This window comes from Lissotriton helveticus, chromosome 11, assembly GCF_964261635.1.
Source record: "Lissotriton helveticus chromosome 11, aLisHel1.1, whole genome shotgun sequence".
In the NCBI taxonomy this organism is placed as follows: domain Eukaryota; kingdom Metazoa; phylum Chordata; class Amphibia; order Caudata; family Salamandridae; genus Lissotriton; species Lissotriton helveticus.
In genome coordinates this window covers 530,339,676-530,359,520 of record NC_136072.1, presented here as the reverse complement: position 1 = coordinate 530,359,520, position 19,845 = coordinate 530,339,676, and the positions used below count along the sequence as shown (strand labels likewise).

Below are 19,845 nucleotides of genomic sequence, written 5' to 3'. Positions count from 1 at the left end.
TCAATCTCTTCTTCTTGAATGCAAAATAGATTGAGGTTGAGGTCACCTGTTAGCAACATGTATGCATTAGTATGTGCCTCTTTCAGATCCATAATAACTTTGCATAACTTTAAAACTTCCAATCTTTTTTTCTTAAGGGAGTGGATTTAAGTAAACATTCAAAAGGATCAGGGCAGGACCAGGGAAGTACTGTAGGGAACCCATGGGTCAGGGTGAGGCAGGAGGCCCGTACCATTAGACTAGAACTGATATAAATCGAAAGGCCCCCTCTACAGCGACCTAACTGCCCAACTTTTGTAGTCGAGCAAGTATATTTGATATATTGCCATATGATTCATAAGAAAAGCCAGAAGTAATCATTCAACAAGATTAAAACCAATACCCCCGTACATTTAAATGATTTACTCCCAAAACCGTCATCTGGTAGTAAAAGAGAGAGGGCTGTGGGCCCCTCATGCCCTTGGGCTTAGGGGCCATTAACTTAAAACCTTTCCCTAGCCAGACCTTTCCAAGTCTCGCCTATAGACAGCCTTTAGCTGTTGTATTGTGGACACAGGGGTAGGCAAAAACTGAAATACTCCGCCCCCCCGCCAATTCGATCGGTACCTCAAATGCCATCAGGAGAGGGAAGCTAGTAAAGTCTGTCCTCCCTAGAAGAGGTCTTTCATCCCTCCTATCTATTAATCTCTCCACCCTTTAAGCCTTTCATCCAGCGTCCATTTCACCTGTCTATTCATGCTCCCATCCGTCTTTCTTTTCATCCAAATCCATCCATCCTTCCTTTACCATTCCATCCATCCATCCATCATTTCACCCACCTTTTATCAATCATCCAGCCTTTCACCCTTCCACCCAGGTTTCCATCCATCTATCCAACCATTCACCCTTCAGTCCATACTTACATGCACCCACCCATGCAAATAAAACTTTACTCTTCCATCTCTCAGACCTTTCACCTTTGTATCCATCCTTTTATTGACCTCTCGTTCTTGTCGCAGTTTCTTCCTTCTTTTCATATTTCCTATATTTCATTCTTCCTTTCTGCCCTCCCTTTCTCTTTCCCTCTATTGTCCTCATTATTTCTCCATCTTTAATGGTTTCTACCCACCATTTAGAAAAGAAATGCAGAAAGTTTTTAGATAGTGCAAACTCAACCCAAAAGTATTGGAGCACTTTACATGATTTATTGTTATATTTTTTTTTTGTATGCATGGGGAGATTAATTGATTTGCGCAGAATCACAGGATGTTAGGCTGACCCAAGACTAAAAACCCATCTCCTAAATCGATAGCTCGAGCATTAGCCACAACCCCAACCATAAGAGTGGAAGCATTTTCAATATTATATACACCTTGATGCAAAAAACAACCATTGACAAAGCCAATAGTCGGCTTCTTGTAGGTGTAATGTTACTTGTATTATATATCTGGATGCAATGACAGAAGCAGCAAAATATCAGTAGGGTGGCACACTATGCGATGCACATATTTTTAGTGTAATTGCTTTTAAACCACGCCCTTAATTGCATCGGTTACGCACCTTTGAAAGATCACCGAGTATTTTCATCCCACTCAAAGCCCTGGTCTACACACGCGTTCAGGTTCTTGGCGCACAAAGCCTTGGCTGTAGCGCACACAGGCCTTACTCTGCCGCACACAGGAAAATAATTAGAGGGAACATTGCTTAGGACTCCCATTCCAGTAGAGGGTCAGCAACAGACACGCCCACCAGATATGGATAAAATCCCCGGTCGCAGACCTGCACCGCCAACACGTCATGGAGGAGGTAGGGGACATTTTGCATAGGCGCTGAGGCGTATAATACCACTGGGTCATGATATTGTAGGCATTCTCCTGCTGCGGGATGCTACGGTACACTTTGGGAATGTCTTGCCACAGGCGACGCCGCTGCGCCGGGGTGATGTCCGTGCCTGATATTGTCTGCCAGCGTTGTTGGTATGGTTGAACGGGAGGCGCCTTTGGATGTTGCATGATTCGATATATCTGCGAGACCAGACCCTTCGAGTCAGAGAAGGAACGGGCCAGCCCCTCGAACGGGGTGAAGGCGAGCGTGGCCGCCTGATATGTTTCGCCTTCAGCCACCCAATGTTGCAGCTGGGTGTATTGCATCCCCGCTTCGAGGTTGACTCGGAATTTCTCTCTACAATGGGCAAAAGACTTAATGGAGCCCCCCTCAAACAGATCCGTAAGCACCCTACAGTTCCCTTGTGACCACTAGCAACTCGTGCGGTGGGCTGGTGGAAAAGACGGATTCCCCTCAATCGGCGTGTGCAGCGAAGGGAAGGTCGTGAGGCCCCTGAGGATCGCTACCCTATCACAGATTTCCAGGACCGTTTTTGTTGGCATAGCCATATAAGCGCTCTGAGTGCGCACCGCCCTATGGTGCCACGGGAGATCCCAGATGTTACGTCCAGTCACTGCCCTATCCATGTGTAGCCACCTCTTCTCGCTCTCCGTAACTCCCCACTCCACAATAAAGCGGAGGTGCGCTGCCCAATAATAATCCACCAAATTGGGGCAGGCCAAGCTCCCCCTGTCCCGTCGCGCCATCAGGAGGGACTGGGAGAATCGAGGCCTCTTGCCCCCCCAAATGAATTTGGTGAGGTCGCGCTGAAGGCCACGTATATAGTGCAGCGGGATGGGCGTGGGAAGACACTGAAAAAGGTATAACATTTTGGGGAGAATGGACATCTTAAGGGCGTTAAGTCTGCCCAGCCACGACGGCACAAGCGGCTTCCATCGCCGCAGATCTTCAAGTACCAAGCGCCTACAGTCTCGCCAGTTGACTTGTGTCCACCCATCCAGAGAGGAGGTTAATTGAAGGCCGAGGTATCGGATATGTTGGGCTGCCCATCGGTATGGGACAAGCTTTTCCAGAGGGAGTATTTTGTCCGTAGGGATGGTGAGATTGAGGGCCCACGATTTACCATGATTAATCTTCCGACTCGAAACCCGTTCAAAGTAGCACAGCACTGAGTGCAGCTCCGGAAGGGAGTCCCGAGGGTTCGTCAGCGTAAGGAGAAGGTCGTCCGCAAACAGCACCACTTTGTTCTCGCATCCCCCTATGCGGATACCATGCATTTTGGGATTCTGCCTGATCCAGCCCGCTAAGGGCTCTATCGCAAGAGCAAATAGCAGGGGTGAGAGCGGGCAGCCCTGCCTGGTGCCCCGAGAGATGGGGAACGGCGCGGTGTGTTGGCCATTGACTCAGATCCTGGCCTGCAGGGCAAGGTACGGCGCCATGATCCTGGTTATCATCTTCTGACCTATTCCCAGCTTACTCAAGACCGCTCGCAGGAAGGACCAGTCCACCCGGTCAAAGGCCTTTTCCGCAACTAGCGATAAAAGGCAAGCCGGTATCTTCCAATGGTGTGCTTTGCCCACCAAGTGGGCAACTCTACGCACGTTGTCCGCACCCTGCCGGTTGCAGATGAAGCCAATCTGGTCCGGGTCTACTAAGCCCGGCATGTGGGGGACCAGACGTCTCGCCAGCAGTTTGGTGTATACTTTAAAATCAGTGCTAAGCAGGGCGATCTGGCGGTATGACGCACATAATGCAGGGTCTTTTCCGGGCTTGAGAATCAAAGCTATCTCTGCCATACCCTTATCAGGGGACGGTCCCACCTCATCCCTAAAGGAGTTGTATAGCGTAAGAAGATGGGGCCGTAGCTGCGCCTGGAACATGCGATAGAAAGACAGGGGGAGACCATCAGGCCCCGGGGTTTTCCCGCAGGGCAGCCGTTATCTCCTCCGGGGAGATGGGGTCCTCTAAGGACTTCACGTAGTGCGGATGTAGAGGCGTCCCAGTATACTTTCCCAGCACCTCCTTAATTACCTCCAGAGGCGGTACCTCCTCCCGATATAGCTCTGAGTAGTAGGCTCGAAACGCCTCGCATTTGCCCCTCTCCGACGTAGCCCTCGTCCCATCCGGTAATTGGACGTTGGCGATATGTGCCTTGGCCACGTGTGCCCTCAGCTGTCCCGCCAACAGCCTCCCAACTTGTCTCCCCCTTCAAAATATCTCTGCTTTAATATTGACTTATTTTTGTCCAGCGTGATACCCATGACTCTACGAAGTTAGAAAGTGAAAGAGAGCAGTATAGTGTGTTCAAATTTTTGAGTTATTCTTGGGTTGGTAGAGATTTGTTTTTGAGGAGAGGAGTAGCAGTTCGTTCTTGTTGGGGTTCATATTTAAATGACTGGTAATGAAAGGCTGGGGAAAAATAGGTAAAACTTATACCCGCAGACACCACCAACTCATCAGGACCACCAAGAGGACCGCCTTCAAGGACCGCCTAGACAACAGCGCACACAACACCAAAAAGCTCTTCAGCATTGTGAAAGAACTCTCCATCCCCAGCTCCAACGCCAACGACATTCCACCATCACAGGACCTGTGCGACTCCCTGACAACCTTCTTTCACAGCAAGATCACCGACATCCACGGCAGCTTCAACTCCGACACCCCTGCACCCACCACCGAGACCACCAACCCCGCGATCTCCACCCGCACCTGCCGCCTGACCGCCTGGCCCACCGTCAGCGACGAAGACACCATCAAAACCATGAACTCCATCCACTCCGGATCCCCATCCAACCCCTGCCCTCACCACGTTTTCAACAAAACCAGCACAACCATCGCGCCCCACCTCCGGAAAGCAATCAACATCTCCTTCGAAACAGCAACCTTCCCGGAAAGCTGGAAGCACGCCGAGATCAACGCCCTACTGAAGAAACCCAAGGCGGACCCCAAGGACCTCAAAAACTTCCGTCCAATCTCCCTGCTCCCGTTCCCAGCAAAAGTGACAGAGAAGATTGTCAACAAACAGCTAACCCGCTACCTCGAAGACAACAACATCCTGGACCCTTCCCAATCCGGTTTTCGCAGCAACCACAGCACCGAGACTGCCCTCATCGCCGCCACCGACGACATCAGGATCCTGATGGACAAGGGAGAAACAGCCGCCCTCATCCTCCTGGACCTATCAGCAGCCTTCAACACGGTCTGCCACCGCACCCTATTAGCACGCCTCCACGACGCCGGAATCCAAGAGAAGGCCCTGGCCAGGATCACTTCCTTCCTCTCCGGCAGAACCCAGCGTCCGCCTCCCACCCTTCCGCTCAAAAAACACCGAGACCATCTGCGGCGTCCCTCAGGGATCCTCCCTCAGCCCGACGCTGTTCAATATCTACATGGCACCACTCACCCACGTCGCACGACAACATAGCCTCAACATCATCTCCTACGCCGACGACACCCAGCTGATCATCTCCCTCACCGAAGACCCCCACACTGCCAAAGCCAATCTCCACAGAGGAATGAAGGCCCCACCCGCAGCCTCCGCTCTGCCAGCCTCGCCCTCGCCTCAGTTCCTCGTATCCAGAAAACCACCGCCGCGGCAGATCCTTCTCCTACCTCGCCGCCAAGACCTGGAACGCTCTCCCTACCAGCCTACGACAGACCCAGGACCTGCTGGCCTTCAGAAGACTTCTCAAGACCTGGCTTTTCAATCAGTAGCAGCCCCCCCAGCGCCTTGAGACCCTCACGGGTATGTAGCGCGCTTTAGAAATGCAGTGATTGATTGATATACCATGCTGTTGACATGCAGCTGAGGTATTTGATGACCGCTTTTAGGTCAGTGTGTATATTAGGATTGTAATTTATGTATTGCAAGTAACAAAAGGATCTCTGTGACAAAAGCAGTATCTCACTGAAATATCCACATAAAATACAGTTCTGTGATATGCATGATGCACATTCTTTGCAGAAGAAATATTAACCCTCTGTTCTACTGGCTAGTCAAAACTTGCACTAGACATCATTCTGATCACTAATCACTATCCAATAGGTGCGCGCATTAAACCCAAGTTCTCTTTGACTTACCAACGGAGTCACAGACATTGCTGGGAAAGATAACTTCTGCTGCCGGGCCTTGTCACTGTAGCTGCAGTCGGTAGTCAACCTTACTGCAGCCAGCTGCCCAACAGTGCTGTTATCTGCTGGAGACAGGACACATCTTCCAGTCCGGAGCAGGCAGGCTGACACAGTGACCTAGCTGATTCTGACACTCCTCTCTGCAGACCGCACAGTACTGCGTTGCATCTAATTCTGCAGCTGTGGATTGAAGTCATGGGGAGAGGGTATGGCGTGGCACGCTATCTTCGGAGCTGTGCCCTGCAGTGGCGTAACGAAACTTGAGGGGGCTCCGCTGCCAAGTACATGGAGCCCCCACCCCCCCACGATCCGTACACAGTAAGGAGCTCTCAGGCAAGTGGCCTGCCGCCCATGCACAGTCCCGGAGGGGGCCTCCTGGAGCTCGAGGGCCCCCCACACCACAGGGGCTAGTGTTACGACACTGGTGACCTGAGCCTTTTGACGCTCGGCGCCTGCTCTCACTGTGACAAGACTCAGCTCCCGGCTACCCCCTCCACGATCAGGGGAGGGCAGCACATACCAAGAAGGTCACAGTGGACACTCCGTGCCATTTAATTTTATTCCAACAGCGGCAGCAGCAATTCCTGGTGGCGTGTGTTTTGATTCTATGGCCTGCTATTTTTCGCCAGGAAGTTCTTTAGTCATTGTAAAATGTGTCATTTATATTCATATTTTTGCTTGTACAGTCTGTGCTTGCTGTGCTTGAGATTGTGTACCTTATGCCTGCGTCGCTTTGATTCTATGGCATGCTATTTTTATTTGTTCCATTCCTGTAACAGTTCTCTCATGTAACGTAACTGGTTCTATTGTACAGTGCTCTGACACCTTCAGGTAAAGTCCGCGCTTTATAAGAATGCATTAAATAAATAAACATAAATAAATAAATTGTGGAACAAAATGTTATGAAGGCTGAAGTCTAAACTGTACCAAAAGTCACAAAAAAGGCATAGCACTGGTGGGGTGGCAGTAGAGCTTAAAATACTGAATCTAATTCTGTCTGAATACTTAGAGCAGGTAAGGACATGCAAAAGATGACAGTGAATTCACGTTTTAGGAACAAATTATGCTTAATCTTTGAAAGTAATAAATGAGGGATTGATTGCCTCTAGGATACATTTCCAGTAGCATCTCAGATGTATACATGATTCTGAGTTGCTTTATATTGTGCCTGGAGGCTTACATTACAGCCACTATCCACCGCATTTGTAGTCAACAACTTTCATCACATTTAGGCTCTCAGAACAAGTGCCTTTAAATTCCTAGTGAGGCTGTTAAATCGACAGGAATCCAATTGGAAAGCCTGGCAGATGCAGTTATGTCATAATTTTGCATGTTGAATTGCCCTAGAAGCTTCCTGTGATGTTTAGCTGATTAAACTGATGCATTTTGTCCCCAGATAAAATACTCATCATTAATGAATTTCATACAGAAACTGTTGTGTTAGCTCCCCAATCCTTAGAAGAATTATTTCAATGCTGTGATAATGTTTTTTTTTCTCCAGAATTACAGACCTACCAGATCGGCAATCATGGGTGTGAAAGTACCTAATCGGAATTACCAACTGTCTTAGCTATATCAGGGGCATAGCATCAGGGACAAAACAAAGCACTCGACATTACCCGTTTTTGTTGACCACCATAGAATAAAACATTTCTTTACGTGTAATGTTGGTTGTGCCCACAGACATAGGAAAACCCCACAACCATCTTCTTTAATTTTCAGTAGTTAATTAGACCGGACCTACGAAGAGGAAGCCACTTTATTTGTTACATTTTGTTAAAAGAGCAAGAGGTCTGCTATATATGTATATATATATGTATATATATATATATATATATATATATTACCTACTGGCGGTCGCCAGTAGGTATATATAGTTAGGATTTTTTCTCTATGGGTTTTTTGAAAATTCTATGTCTAATAACTTTGGCGTTTGTGGACGGAATCGGCTGAAATTTTCAGGAAAATGGCACATTTTGTTTCTGAGCAGCCCTTGAAAATTTGGGGGGGGTTCGTCCAGTGGGGGCCGAGAAAAAAGGGGGGTCCCAAAACGTGTTTTTAACATTGAGTTTTCCATAGGGCGGTTGGCCTCACTTTTAGCCCGAACGGCTGAATGGATTTGCACGAAACTTGGCAAAATTGTAGGGACTGGTAGCCCGATGTGCCTTTTGTAGGTCTCAATATATGTGCTCCAGTGGATTTTGAGAAATTAACGTTTAAAAAAAGATATATATCTGTAACAGCGGACCGGTTAGCGCTCTGGTTCGCGGACTTTTCGCGCAACGGAGCTTTGTGAAGCGAAGCTGATTGGTTCTCCGGCGTCTGTCAACATTCCAAACAGTCCGTAGCGGCCGCCATCTTGTCTCTCGGTAGGATCGAGAGACAAGAGGAGGTCAAAACAAAGGGGGAAATAACTATAAGGGGGCATAGTAGATCCTCGCTGACCCCCTAGGTTTGATGTGGAGGTTTTAAAAGGGCCCCGCGGGGCAAAAAAAAAACAAAATAATAATAATCGAACGGCTGAATGGATTTGCACGAAACTTGGCAAAATATTAGGGACTGGTAGCCCGATGTGCCTTTGCTAGGTCTCAATATATGTGCTCCAGTGGATTTTGAGAAATTAACGTTGAAAAAAAGATATATATCTGTAACAGCGCTCCGCTTCGCGTACTTTTCGCGTTACGGAGCTTTGCGAAGCTGATTGGTTCTCCGGCGTCTGTCAACATTCCAAACAGTCCGTAGCGGCCGCCATCTTGTCCCTCGGTAGGATTGAGAGACAAGAGGAGGCCAAAGCGAAGGGGGAAATGACCATAAGGGGGCATAGTAGATCATTCCTGACCTCTTAGGTTTGATGTACCATTTTGCCAAGTTTGGTGTAATTCCGTTCAGCCATTCAGGCTGTAGACGTATGTAAATGTCCTATGGAAAATTGCATGGGGAAAACACATTTGAAAGTGTTGAAATTTAGAACCAATTAAAATGTTACTTTGGTTTTGTATTTGTGTGTGATGAAAGTTAATTGGTTATGTATATATGTCAAATGAGAGGAAACCACAGCCATTTTGTGATACTACTGTCTGAGGTACATTTGTGAGGAATTTTTGGTGGTGAATTTCTGGTGTTTGATTTACACAGTACTAACACTTCTGCTACTTTTAAAAAGGTGAGTTGTTAATTTGTAAGGGGAACTATGTTGTACACTTGAAGATAATTTGAAAAATGTTTTCTGTTATTTATTTGCAGTCCTTCTGTTATACTAAATACTTGATGAAGTTAGTTTTATATTATGTATTACTAAAAACGATAAATGAAAGTGATTATTTTTTTCTGCAATTTACAGCAAGCAATTTCAAAATAAAATGGCTCACAATGAAGAGACCGTGGCAATTTCTTTTGAATTGTCCACTACATTGATTGAAATTGAGAGCACCAATAATGAAATATTGTCACAAGGAGGACATGACTTGTATGATTCCATTAGATTGATTGAAATGGACAGCACCAAGAATGAAATATTGTCACAAGGAGATGACTTGAATGATTCCACTACATTGATTGAAATTGAGAGCACCAATAATGAAATATTGTCACAAGGAGGAGATGGCTTGTATGATTCCATTAGATTGATTGAAATGGACAGCACCAATAATGAAATATTGTCACAAGGAGGAGATGACTTGAATGATTCCACTACATTGATTGAAATTGAGAGCACCAATAATGAAATATTGTCACGAGGAGATGACTTGAATGATTCCACTACATTGATTGAAATGGACAGCACCAATAATGAAATATTGTCAGAAGGAGGAGATGACTTGAATGATTTTTTTGATCAATCTCTTGATGGCGAATTTATCGAGTGTTTGGAGACCATAGAGTTACAAGAATCATCATTGCAGACTTTTAATGAGGAGATTCCAGATGAGATGATTGAAGAGGAAATTACTGATGAGGACATGTTACTAGTTGTTTCAAATTTAGAAAATTCTGAAGAATAAATTTATATTTAGAAATCAAAAATTGTTTGAGACATTATTTATTTTTATTTTTAATTTATGAGGTTGTAGCGAAGTGATTGTAGTATAAAATGAGACTTATAGTATAGAGTGCAACATTTTTATGTTACATGGTAAGTTTACTCATATTTACTTCCCTTCTGCCACTATATTATCTCCAATGTGTATTTGACATGTCTTCTTCATCTCCGGCCTCCTTTCTCTCACTGTGTGTCTCCGATGCATCTTATCGCTGGTATTTTGTGTAATTACAGAAGAGAGTAAAATAAAATAGTTCGGAACGTGAAAAGGGGGCAAAGTAGAGTACTCCTCACCCCCTAGGCCTTTTTAGGCGGTCCCAAAAGGATCAGTTTCTGCTTTCCTGAGAGATTATGGTATGAGTTCCATATACCACAATAACTTGCATTACAACATGCAAGATATCTATCTCCTATTACCAACTTTTGGAGATATTCGCGCTAAGCGCGAATATCTCCAAAAAGTAACACCTGCCCTGAGCAGTTCTTAGCCATGTTATCCAATGGGAGGTGGATAACATGGCTAAGAGTATTAGCTCGGTAATGCATGAATATCGCTGACTTTTTAGCGATATTCATGCATTGCGGCCGTTTATTATCGCATTTGCGATAAACCTTGATAATAGTAAGGTTTATCTTCGATAATTTCTGACGATGCTTAGTGGTAAAAAATTGGTTGGTAAGCATCGTTAGCGATAAATATCGCTTAACTTTGGTAATATGCCCCAACGTCTGTTAACGTTCGATTCGAAGGAAATGAGGAAGTGTTGAAAAACATTGTCTGCGCCATCTTGCCTTTTTTGAAATGCCACACTTTTGTCGTGCACGGCAGCCATTTTAGATGTCTTGACCAGACCCACTCTCTGCACGCTGTCGATTCGTAGCATGGCTCCTCACCCTCGTAAGCATCTCCCCCAGGCACTGGTCACCACCGCTCTCTGTCTTATGCATGGGCAATAAACCTTCCCCCATCTGCGCTGCTCTTCCCTGAGAATCACACTCTGTGCCCGCCCGACACCTCCCTTTCGCCCTATTCACTACCGCACCCTCTGACACTCCTCTTCCTCTGTGTCCGAATGTCCAGGCCGGTCCTAGGCTATCAGCTAGCCCTGCAGATGTAGTTTATGGCCCCAGCTGTAAAGAATCACCCCTCTTCAAAGGAGTTATAGTAGATCAAGGCCCACACCCGATGTGATCCGTCACAGCACACGCGTTCCTACTATCTGAAAACCATCCTGTATTGTGATTGGGGAGGGGACCGAGCCTGAAGCGGAAGATTCCAGGAATGACTCTTTGTACATCAAAGTTTTTACAATTATGTGTCACATTAAAAATATATAGCACTCCAACAAAGTAGTAGGAATATAAAACTTTAATAACATATAAATATATACAACAAAACAAAAACAGTAAAAACATTTAAACAACGAAGAGACCGTGGCAATTTCTTTTTAATTATCCAATAGATTTATTGAAATTGACAGCACCAATAATGAAATATTCTTGTCAGTAGCGGTCTGTTGTGCGAATAGTTCCAAGGCAGCAGAACGCGCTGAAATCTAGATGGCACGAAAGTGATGTCTAGTAAGTTGCCGCCCAGCAAAAAACGGCGTGGGGCGCCGCGGGGGTGAGTGAGTCCAGTAGGCACCACAGCTATTCTTACCGGCATTGCAGAATTACTGCTGGGGACAATGCCTGTGCTGTAGCAGGGTCACAGCAGAAACAAAAAGGATTCTGTTGAAGATGTTGTTGGTTTTCAATTTGAAAACAGTTCTGGTGTCAACTGCTATGCTAATGTAGTGGTTAATGTTTTGTTTTCTCTAGAAAATGTAAAAGAGGGGGAGGCAGTCCAAAGTTCCGTTAAAAGGGCAAAGGAAAGGATCGGTGGTTTGAACTATCAGTCAAAAAGGGGAGGGGGTGCAATAATTTTTCCTACCGGGTCACACTGTGCTTTCACCGGAAGTAAGGTCTGCAGGATTGTAGTAATTCAAAGTGAGGCTGGCGCCAGCATGGGAGCGCCGACGTCCCGCGGATACAGTTTCGTCACTCCACGGGCGATCATGGCAGTCATTCCCCATCGGGGGTCGGAGACTCCCGCGGCTCCTCTAGAATCTTCAAGGTCGTGGAGGACTACGGTGGTGGAGTCAACCAGTGACCGGGCCATTTCTTTATGTTGGGCCCGCTCTTGCCAGGTCGACCGCCATTTTGAGAGTTCGGCAGCTACCGGCGATCGCGGGGTCACATGAGCGGACGGGCTCCACCCTGCCGGGCGAGACGTTGCAGCATGGCCACAGTGGAAGAACCGTTATCTAGGTCGTTCCGAAACTGTGCAGCACTGTAGTTGTTAGGATGCCACCGCCTGGAGCGCTGAGGGTGCAGCTGGGAAGCCTCCACCTGGGGAGGCGGGAGAGGCCTGTTCGCACCGTCTCTCCCTCCCAGTGCACCCCACGGCGTCTCGCTTGAGATTTGTTATGGCCGGACCAGGCGATGAGGACGAGGGGGGGGTCGGAGGCATGTGCAAGACATCCCCCTCCAGTGTTGTCGCAGCCATTATAAAAGAAAGAAGTGTCCCGTCCGTCTTCGGGCCGGGCTTCCGGTGGATGTCGGCCGGACGCCCCTGGCTCTGGCCCCATGAACGGGTTTCTTGGTTTATCGGCTGCAGCCGGATCCCGTCGGCCTCGGCCCCCCGACCGTTGGTGGTCGGACCGGAAGAGCATGTGGCGGGACTACCTGCAACTCTCAAGGGCCACCGCGGCCGGACTGGGAGAGAGAGGGGAGGGTCGAGGAGACATTCCCCCCCCCTGCAACTGTTCAGCGTTGTAAAGGCAATCCCCTGGCCGGGTCCCGCTGGTCTCGGCCTCTCCTCCGGCTACACCCTACGTTAGGATCTCCTGGCCGAGGCGTGGCAGCAGGACCTGCCTTATATGGGCTGCTCCCGGCTGGGCGTAGCCGGAACCCTGCCCCACCTTGGAAGTTTCCAGAGTGGGGGTGGATGTTCTACTGACTTGCATTTTCCCTAGTCTATCGATTTTTTGGGCGTGGCAGGCGGTGGGACAGCGAGGGGTGATTTGGTTTCTCTTACTGTTTTTCTGGTCTCTCACCACTGGCATATTTTAACGTTTTCTTGTTTCTAGGACATTAATAGGTTTTATCATTACGTTATGTTATCGTTTCTTTGTTCGTTGTTTAATAAAAGTTCATGTTCATCAGTGGCCTACTGATTTTCGTTTTCCTATTTTTTTCTTTCCAGGTTGTTTCATGGTAAAGTTTCTGTTAACAGGATACAGTGATCACTTCGTTATTATTGCATATGTCCTTTTCACTAGGGGTGCTCTCTGGTCGGGCCAGATGACGTATCTCTAGTAAATGGTCCGGGTGAAAAAGGTGCATCAATCAGTGGGGAGTAGATAGGCATGACAGATTACAACGGGGGAGAACGGTCCGCATTACGTACCCTTTCACTACTTGCAAAGATTTTCCTACGTTTATTTGCAAACAGGGAATACCTCCAAAAAGAACTAATTCCCAAACAGTCAATGTTCGGACAATCAATCAATCAATGAGGAATGAAATAGGTACGACGTGTTAAAGGCTTGCGTTACCTACCCTTCACTATCTGCAAAGGGAGATAGAATATTCCTATTCTTCCTCGTTTGCAGGTAGAGAAGATCGTTAAGAGAATTAACTTCGAACAATTCAATGCTCGATTGAAACAATCAACAAGGGGTACTGTGAACACAAATGAACGCCGCTTATATACATACGCATTGCTATTTTCAACAGGTTGTTCCTAATGTTTCTATTTTAGCGAGGTCAAAAGAGATCCCATTAGTGGCCTACTGATTTTGCTCGATTCCTTTTGTTTTTTTACACGATTTTTCGCTATCTGCAAAGACTAAACAGAGTATTGCGACTCTGTGCTTGTTTGTAAATAGAGAATGAACCAAAGAGAACAATCAATCAAATGGAGAGAGAAGCAGGCACGACGGATTACAAAGGGGGAAAGGGCTGCGTTAACTACCCTTCACTATCTGCAAAGAGAGAGTACTCCTAATAGAAATGAGGGGTGGGGGGCAGCAATCAAAGCAGATCAGTGTGCATAAACACGAAAAAAAAAATTCTTACCACGTACTTGACATTCGACAGCTTATGATATTTGCTATTAAAAAACCATTGAAATTCACTGAAAAAACCATAGGTTATAGACCATATATAGTTAGGAATTAGCATTTACAAAACCTTGAAAATTCACTGAAAAAACCATAGGTTATAGACCATATATAGTTAGGAATTAGCATTTAAAAAACCTTATTTTACTCACACAAAACCATTGAAATTCCATATATAGTTAGTTGCACTAACTATATATTGCGCACCCGCAATCCACTGCTGATGATGTCACATATTACATCATTCATGACATGGTCAGTGACATCACTGATGACATCACTGATGACATCTCAAATGACATCACTGATGACATCACTGATGACAACATCCAGTGACTATGTTTCTGTAAAGTTAAAATATGTCTTACATATTGAAGAATGAGTGGATGTATAAGTGTCTGGACGAAGGATTTAGTAGGTGCATGACTGAATGTATGAGTGAGTGATTAAATGTGTCTCACTGAGTGCATGGGTTAGTGACTAAACTGTCTTAATTTGTGCATCATTATGTCTGTTGTTCTGTAAACTGCTGCATGTGTTGATCAGTAGCTATATGAGTAACTATATGGGTTATTGATTGATTGCCCAAGTATTTGCATGGGAGACTGAGTGTGTGTGTGGCTGGATGGGAGGTGTGTGACTCTGTACAGATCAATGTGTACTTGTATCAATGATTGTATAAGAGAGTAAGTATGTGTTAGTATATGGTTGAAAACGTAAGGTGCTCTATGTTTAACTGTATAGAGTAGAAAATGGAAGTGTGATTGATTCTTTACAGGACTGACTAGGTGTGTGAGTAACTCCATGGATGAGTGGCAGAGTGTGAGTGTCTGTATAGGTGTATGAGTGCATATGATTGTGTTGTAAACATGAGTGATTGTATGTATGAATGATTGTATGGGTGAATGAGTGAATGTGTGTGTAGACGTAGGAATCAGTGAGTACGTATGTAGTAACTAGTATTGGTGTGTCAATGGTTTCAAAAATTATACTCTGTTTTTAACACTGGGTGAAACAGAGGTTATATTAAAATGTGAGGAGATGCATTGTATTGTCACATGAATGATATCATCAGTGATGTGATCATTGATGTCAAGTGAGATGTCATCAGTGATGTCATTTGAGATGTCATCAGTGATGTCATCAGTGATGTCACTGACCATGTCATGAATGATGTAATATGTGACATCATCAGCAGTGGATTGCGGGTGCGCAATATATAGTTAGTGCAACTAACTATATATGGAATTTCAATGGTTTTGTGTGAGTAAAATAAGGTTTTTTAAATGCTAATTCCTAACTATATATGGTCTATAACCTATGGTTTTTTCAGTGAATATATATATATATATATATATATATATATATATATATATATATATTTGGTTTTCTTCACCATAGAAAACATCTATTTACGTGTGCCTGTTGGCTTTGCCCACAGACCTAAGAAAACCCCACATTCATCTCCTGTCATTTCCGTTCATTAGTTAATTAGACAGGACGTACAAAGGGGAAGCAATTTTATTTGTTAGATTTTATATAGAGGTCAAGAGATCTGACTTGCAGTTCCCCCCAGGGCTGTAGTGAGAGACATGTTCACTTACTCATCATGACATCCTTAAAAAAGCTAAAGGTGGTTGTAAAGTATGTCTCCCGCAGGGTGGGAGTAGGACTGAAAAATAGGCCAAGGAACTAAAAAAAAAAAAGTGCCTCCCCATTTGAAAATTGTGGGTCAGGTGGTATTTTATTTATTTTCAAATTAGAATGGCACCTCCTGCCACGGTACACTTGATAAAACCTGATGCAGTTCATTCCAGACCATGTGAGACCCCCCTCCCCGTGCTGCTTTGCATTGAACCCACCACCACCTTCACAGAGCTGTCTGCAACTGCATCCTACTCATTACATAAAGATGCTCACAACAGCAGCCCACATGCAGCCACAAATCTGGCTCACCACCACAGAATTAGCCCACACACTGTCTTAAAAAAATATGCGTTCTTATTTAACAGACCACAGTTTAGTCTTATATAATTGAAGAAACCCTTTTTTTCATTTGTAGCCCATGAGCTATATATTTATCCCGACATTAGGCTTATCTTCCAAAACAAGCCATTCCCACAGCTTTGAAAGCGTGTATGAAGTATTCAGTATTTGAGGTGCCCATATCAAGCTGTGCTAAAGATAAATAGTTACACCTTTATCACCTTTCTATTAGATTTCATTTGAGCATTTGTTTCTAATGATCAATGTACACATTTTATTTTCCAGAAATCACTGGCGTAATCTCATCTGGATCAGCCGGAGAGGACTCAGTGGACAAGGATTGTGCTACCACCAAAAGCAGCCCATCAGAAGAGACTGACAAATGTCCCAAAAAGATTCCTTTTTGTGAGAAGAGACAACAGTCTCTACAAACAAAAGACATCCCTCCTAAGGAGCAAGGCGGACAGTTAAAGAAGAAACCAACACCAAAACTGTCGGCGAAACATTGTAAGTGTTTATTGAGTACTTTTGCAGGTATCCACAGTCTGTGTTGTGTTACCCTACTGGCATGGAAATTAACTTCTGATAATCCCAATTTGTATTGTTTTTGTAGTTTTATATAGTGCTAGCTCGGCCTTGGGGCATTAGAGTGCTTTACATAAGAACCAAACATTACACTATTTTTTAAGCATTAGGAGATTAGCTGAATTGCCCAGAATCACAGAATGTTGTGCCGAAGCCGGGATTCAAACCTGATGCTGAGTTCCAAAGAAGGCAGCTGTAGCTGTTAGGCCACATATCCTCCCCACATTTATCAATTATCGCAGTGATATAATATCTCAACTTAAACCCACCAAACTCACATGAGCTAGAAGCCGCGTTGACTGCATCATTGAACACTTGCCTATGGGGGATTTGCCAAACAGCACAAATCATTCAATGTCCTGCTTGGAAAATTGGTACAACAAAGATTGTATTTGTCAAAATATGGCTCCTTTGCTCCTTAACACATGGTAGTAGCTATAAGGTGCTGGCAGTTCGGGCTGGACTGTTCCCATTAGGCACAGGGTCAGACTGATTTGCATATAGCCATGTCTGAACTGGGGTGGCAGAGTGGGCTAAAGAACGGTGATGGATTAAACCCAGATCTTTTGACTGGGTGCAAGTGTTTGATTGATTCAGATGTTCCGTCCATCACCACCCCCTTTTGTACCGCTTTTGGCCGCCATAAGTGTGGCAGGGTATGCTCAGACGTGAGTCCCTTGCTCGCTTTGCCACTGGATTCAAGCAAGCCAGGCTGAAGACGGCTGGAATGACAGAAACCGGTCCTCGGAAGCTTGTTTCCGGTCCAGGGAAGACATGGCTTGGCAGTTCGGGCTGGACTGTTTCATGGGCACAGGGTCAGACTGATTTGCATATAGCCATGTCTGAACTGGGGTGGCAGAGTGGGCTAAAGAACGGTGATGGATTAAACCCAGATCTTTTGACTGGGTGTGAGTGTTTGATTGATTCAGATGCTCCGTCCATCACCACTCCCTTTTGTACCACTATTGTGGTTGCTGAGCTGTCATGTCAATCGTAATGGCACAACCTTGGCTCCCATAGCAATAACTTTGAAATTATCACACAACCCCAGACCTCCTTAAACTATACATGTCATCTAGTCTGCCTGCCTGAACCATATGTGAAATTCAGGCAAATTTTAAACGCCAGGAACTGTGAGAAATATGTATTTCAGAATACAGTTTCTGTTAAAGTATACCTGAAATTGCTATTTCAATAATAAGAAGAAAAGGGTGACTACTTTCGAAGTTATTTATATGAAAACATTTTTTTAAGTAAATAACTAAGGCAGTTGACAGTTTTGTGACATTTTCAAGATAGACTTAATCTTGTTGCTGCTACCATAAAAAATAAAGATAGCATTTCTGTAAGTGCTGATGGCAACGTTTGGAAATCACAATTGGTATACTATCCAGGTTCAGATTACGCAGAACTAGTATATATTTGTGTTTTTATTGTATTATTTTTATGCACTTTTATGTGGGTTTGGACACTCCAATAAAATTTGATTAGATATGATATAGCCTACTGGAAATTCATCTTGGATTGATCAGTAATTATGATTCTTCCTGGAGAGAACAATATGTGAAGGTCGCAAATGATCAGTATCTTAATGGTTGTTCAGAATTGAGTCAGATATTGGGCATGTGACTAGTTTAATTCAAGTGCCTAGAAAGGGTGTGCTGTAGTGCACCTCAGTGCTTACTTGTTCACACAATTTGCACTCCACGCTTTGGGGTTGAGGTGTTACTGACCCGTAGAACATGGGTGACAAACAGGCAGTGTCAGAGTAAAAATAACAGAACTATTGCATAGCGCTATTAATATGGAACTTTTCACCCTCGTGCATAGAAAATACAAAACAAACTAACAAGAGTCAGACAGGATAATAGAAGGGGGATCTCTTGATATTGCTGCTTGTAAATCCACAAGACCTGTTTTAAATACTAATAGTATGCTCTTATCATGATTCATTGGGGTGCAATGATGCTTTGTGCTCAAACATTCTTCAAACTAGAACCCAAACAACTAACCGTGGTTATAGATAGGGTTGAACGTCACACTTCAAGTCGTTCCAAACTACAGGTGTTATAGTCCTTGAGTTATTTTGTGAAGAAACAAGGGCCCCCTGGTAAGGATGAGAATCCTGGGTCAGGGAAAACATACAATGTGAAGGTAACCACCCAGGCTATCTGTATAGCAAACACCAGCTATATATTCAACTGCAACATTCCCAAAATTAGAAAACTTAAACCATAACACAAACAATCATAATGATATCAAAAATAGTGTATTTTAATAAAAACAGGGATACATTTTTACAATGTAAATATACAATTATGATGAATTGTTGATAAAAAGTGATATATTTTATATTTAAGAAAACACAAATTAAAAAACATTAGACGGGCAATGATACATGTCCTATCTATTGTTGCTGTGGCTGTAGTATATGAGTCAACGCGTTTCGACACGTCGTGGTGTCTTCCTCAGGACATTTATAGTTTCAGCCAATTTATCTATAAAGAACAAAATGATATTAGTTCTTATTCTTTTTCCACGTTTCAAAGCAGTGTCACAGTTTACAATTTCAATTTGTTCATTCATAATAGGTAATAGCGAACCCTGGAACACTTATCCATTTCATTTCTGTTGTTTGGTTCACTTCATTTAACATGGGAATATCTAGTGCAGTTCGTTATTTTATTTAGATTCTTGCCTAATACATAGCAAGGAGTACAAGAGATACATTACTACTGGAGCTATCCTAAGGTGAACAGGCCTAGACAATCACAGTTCTGATATTACTTATTTTGTCTATAGAGTGCATTTGTTTCACTGATAACATTCTATAAAAATCCTGTTCAAATTACATTCAATAAACTTGATGTCTTTATCCTTCTATCAAGAAAAAGGTGAGAGACACCCAGAAAGAAAGTTTAAGTAGCAAGATAAATGAAAAAAGAGAATTTACAGCTTCAAATATAAAGCTTCAGGCATCTTTTTCAAAGGGATTCAAATATTGGCTTTGACGCCGTCAGCAACTAGTGTCCTGTCCTATAGTCCTCCACATAACTGATACTACATTTCTATTTTCACCAATACTATATTATAATAAAATTGGTGTATACCTAT

The 19,845-nt window shown here is 44.3% G+C and overlaps 1 protein-coding gene across 3 annotated transcripts in view; it reads left to right on the top strand.

Moving 5' to 3' along the window:
* LOC144790632 (uncharacterized) overlaps positions 1 to 19,845 on the top strand; it is a 490,677-nt gene that overhangs the window by 69,508 nt on the left and 401,324 nt on the right. For all 3 annotated transcript variants that reach the window (XM_078665360.1, XM_078665361.1, XM_078665362.1), the window contains exon 4: positions 16,432 to 16,653. In XM_078665360.1, the coding sequence (XP_078521486.1) occupies positions 16,432 to 16,653 (222 nt within the window). The remainder of the gene's footprint in view (positions 1 to 16,431; positions 16,654 to 19,845) is intronic.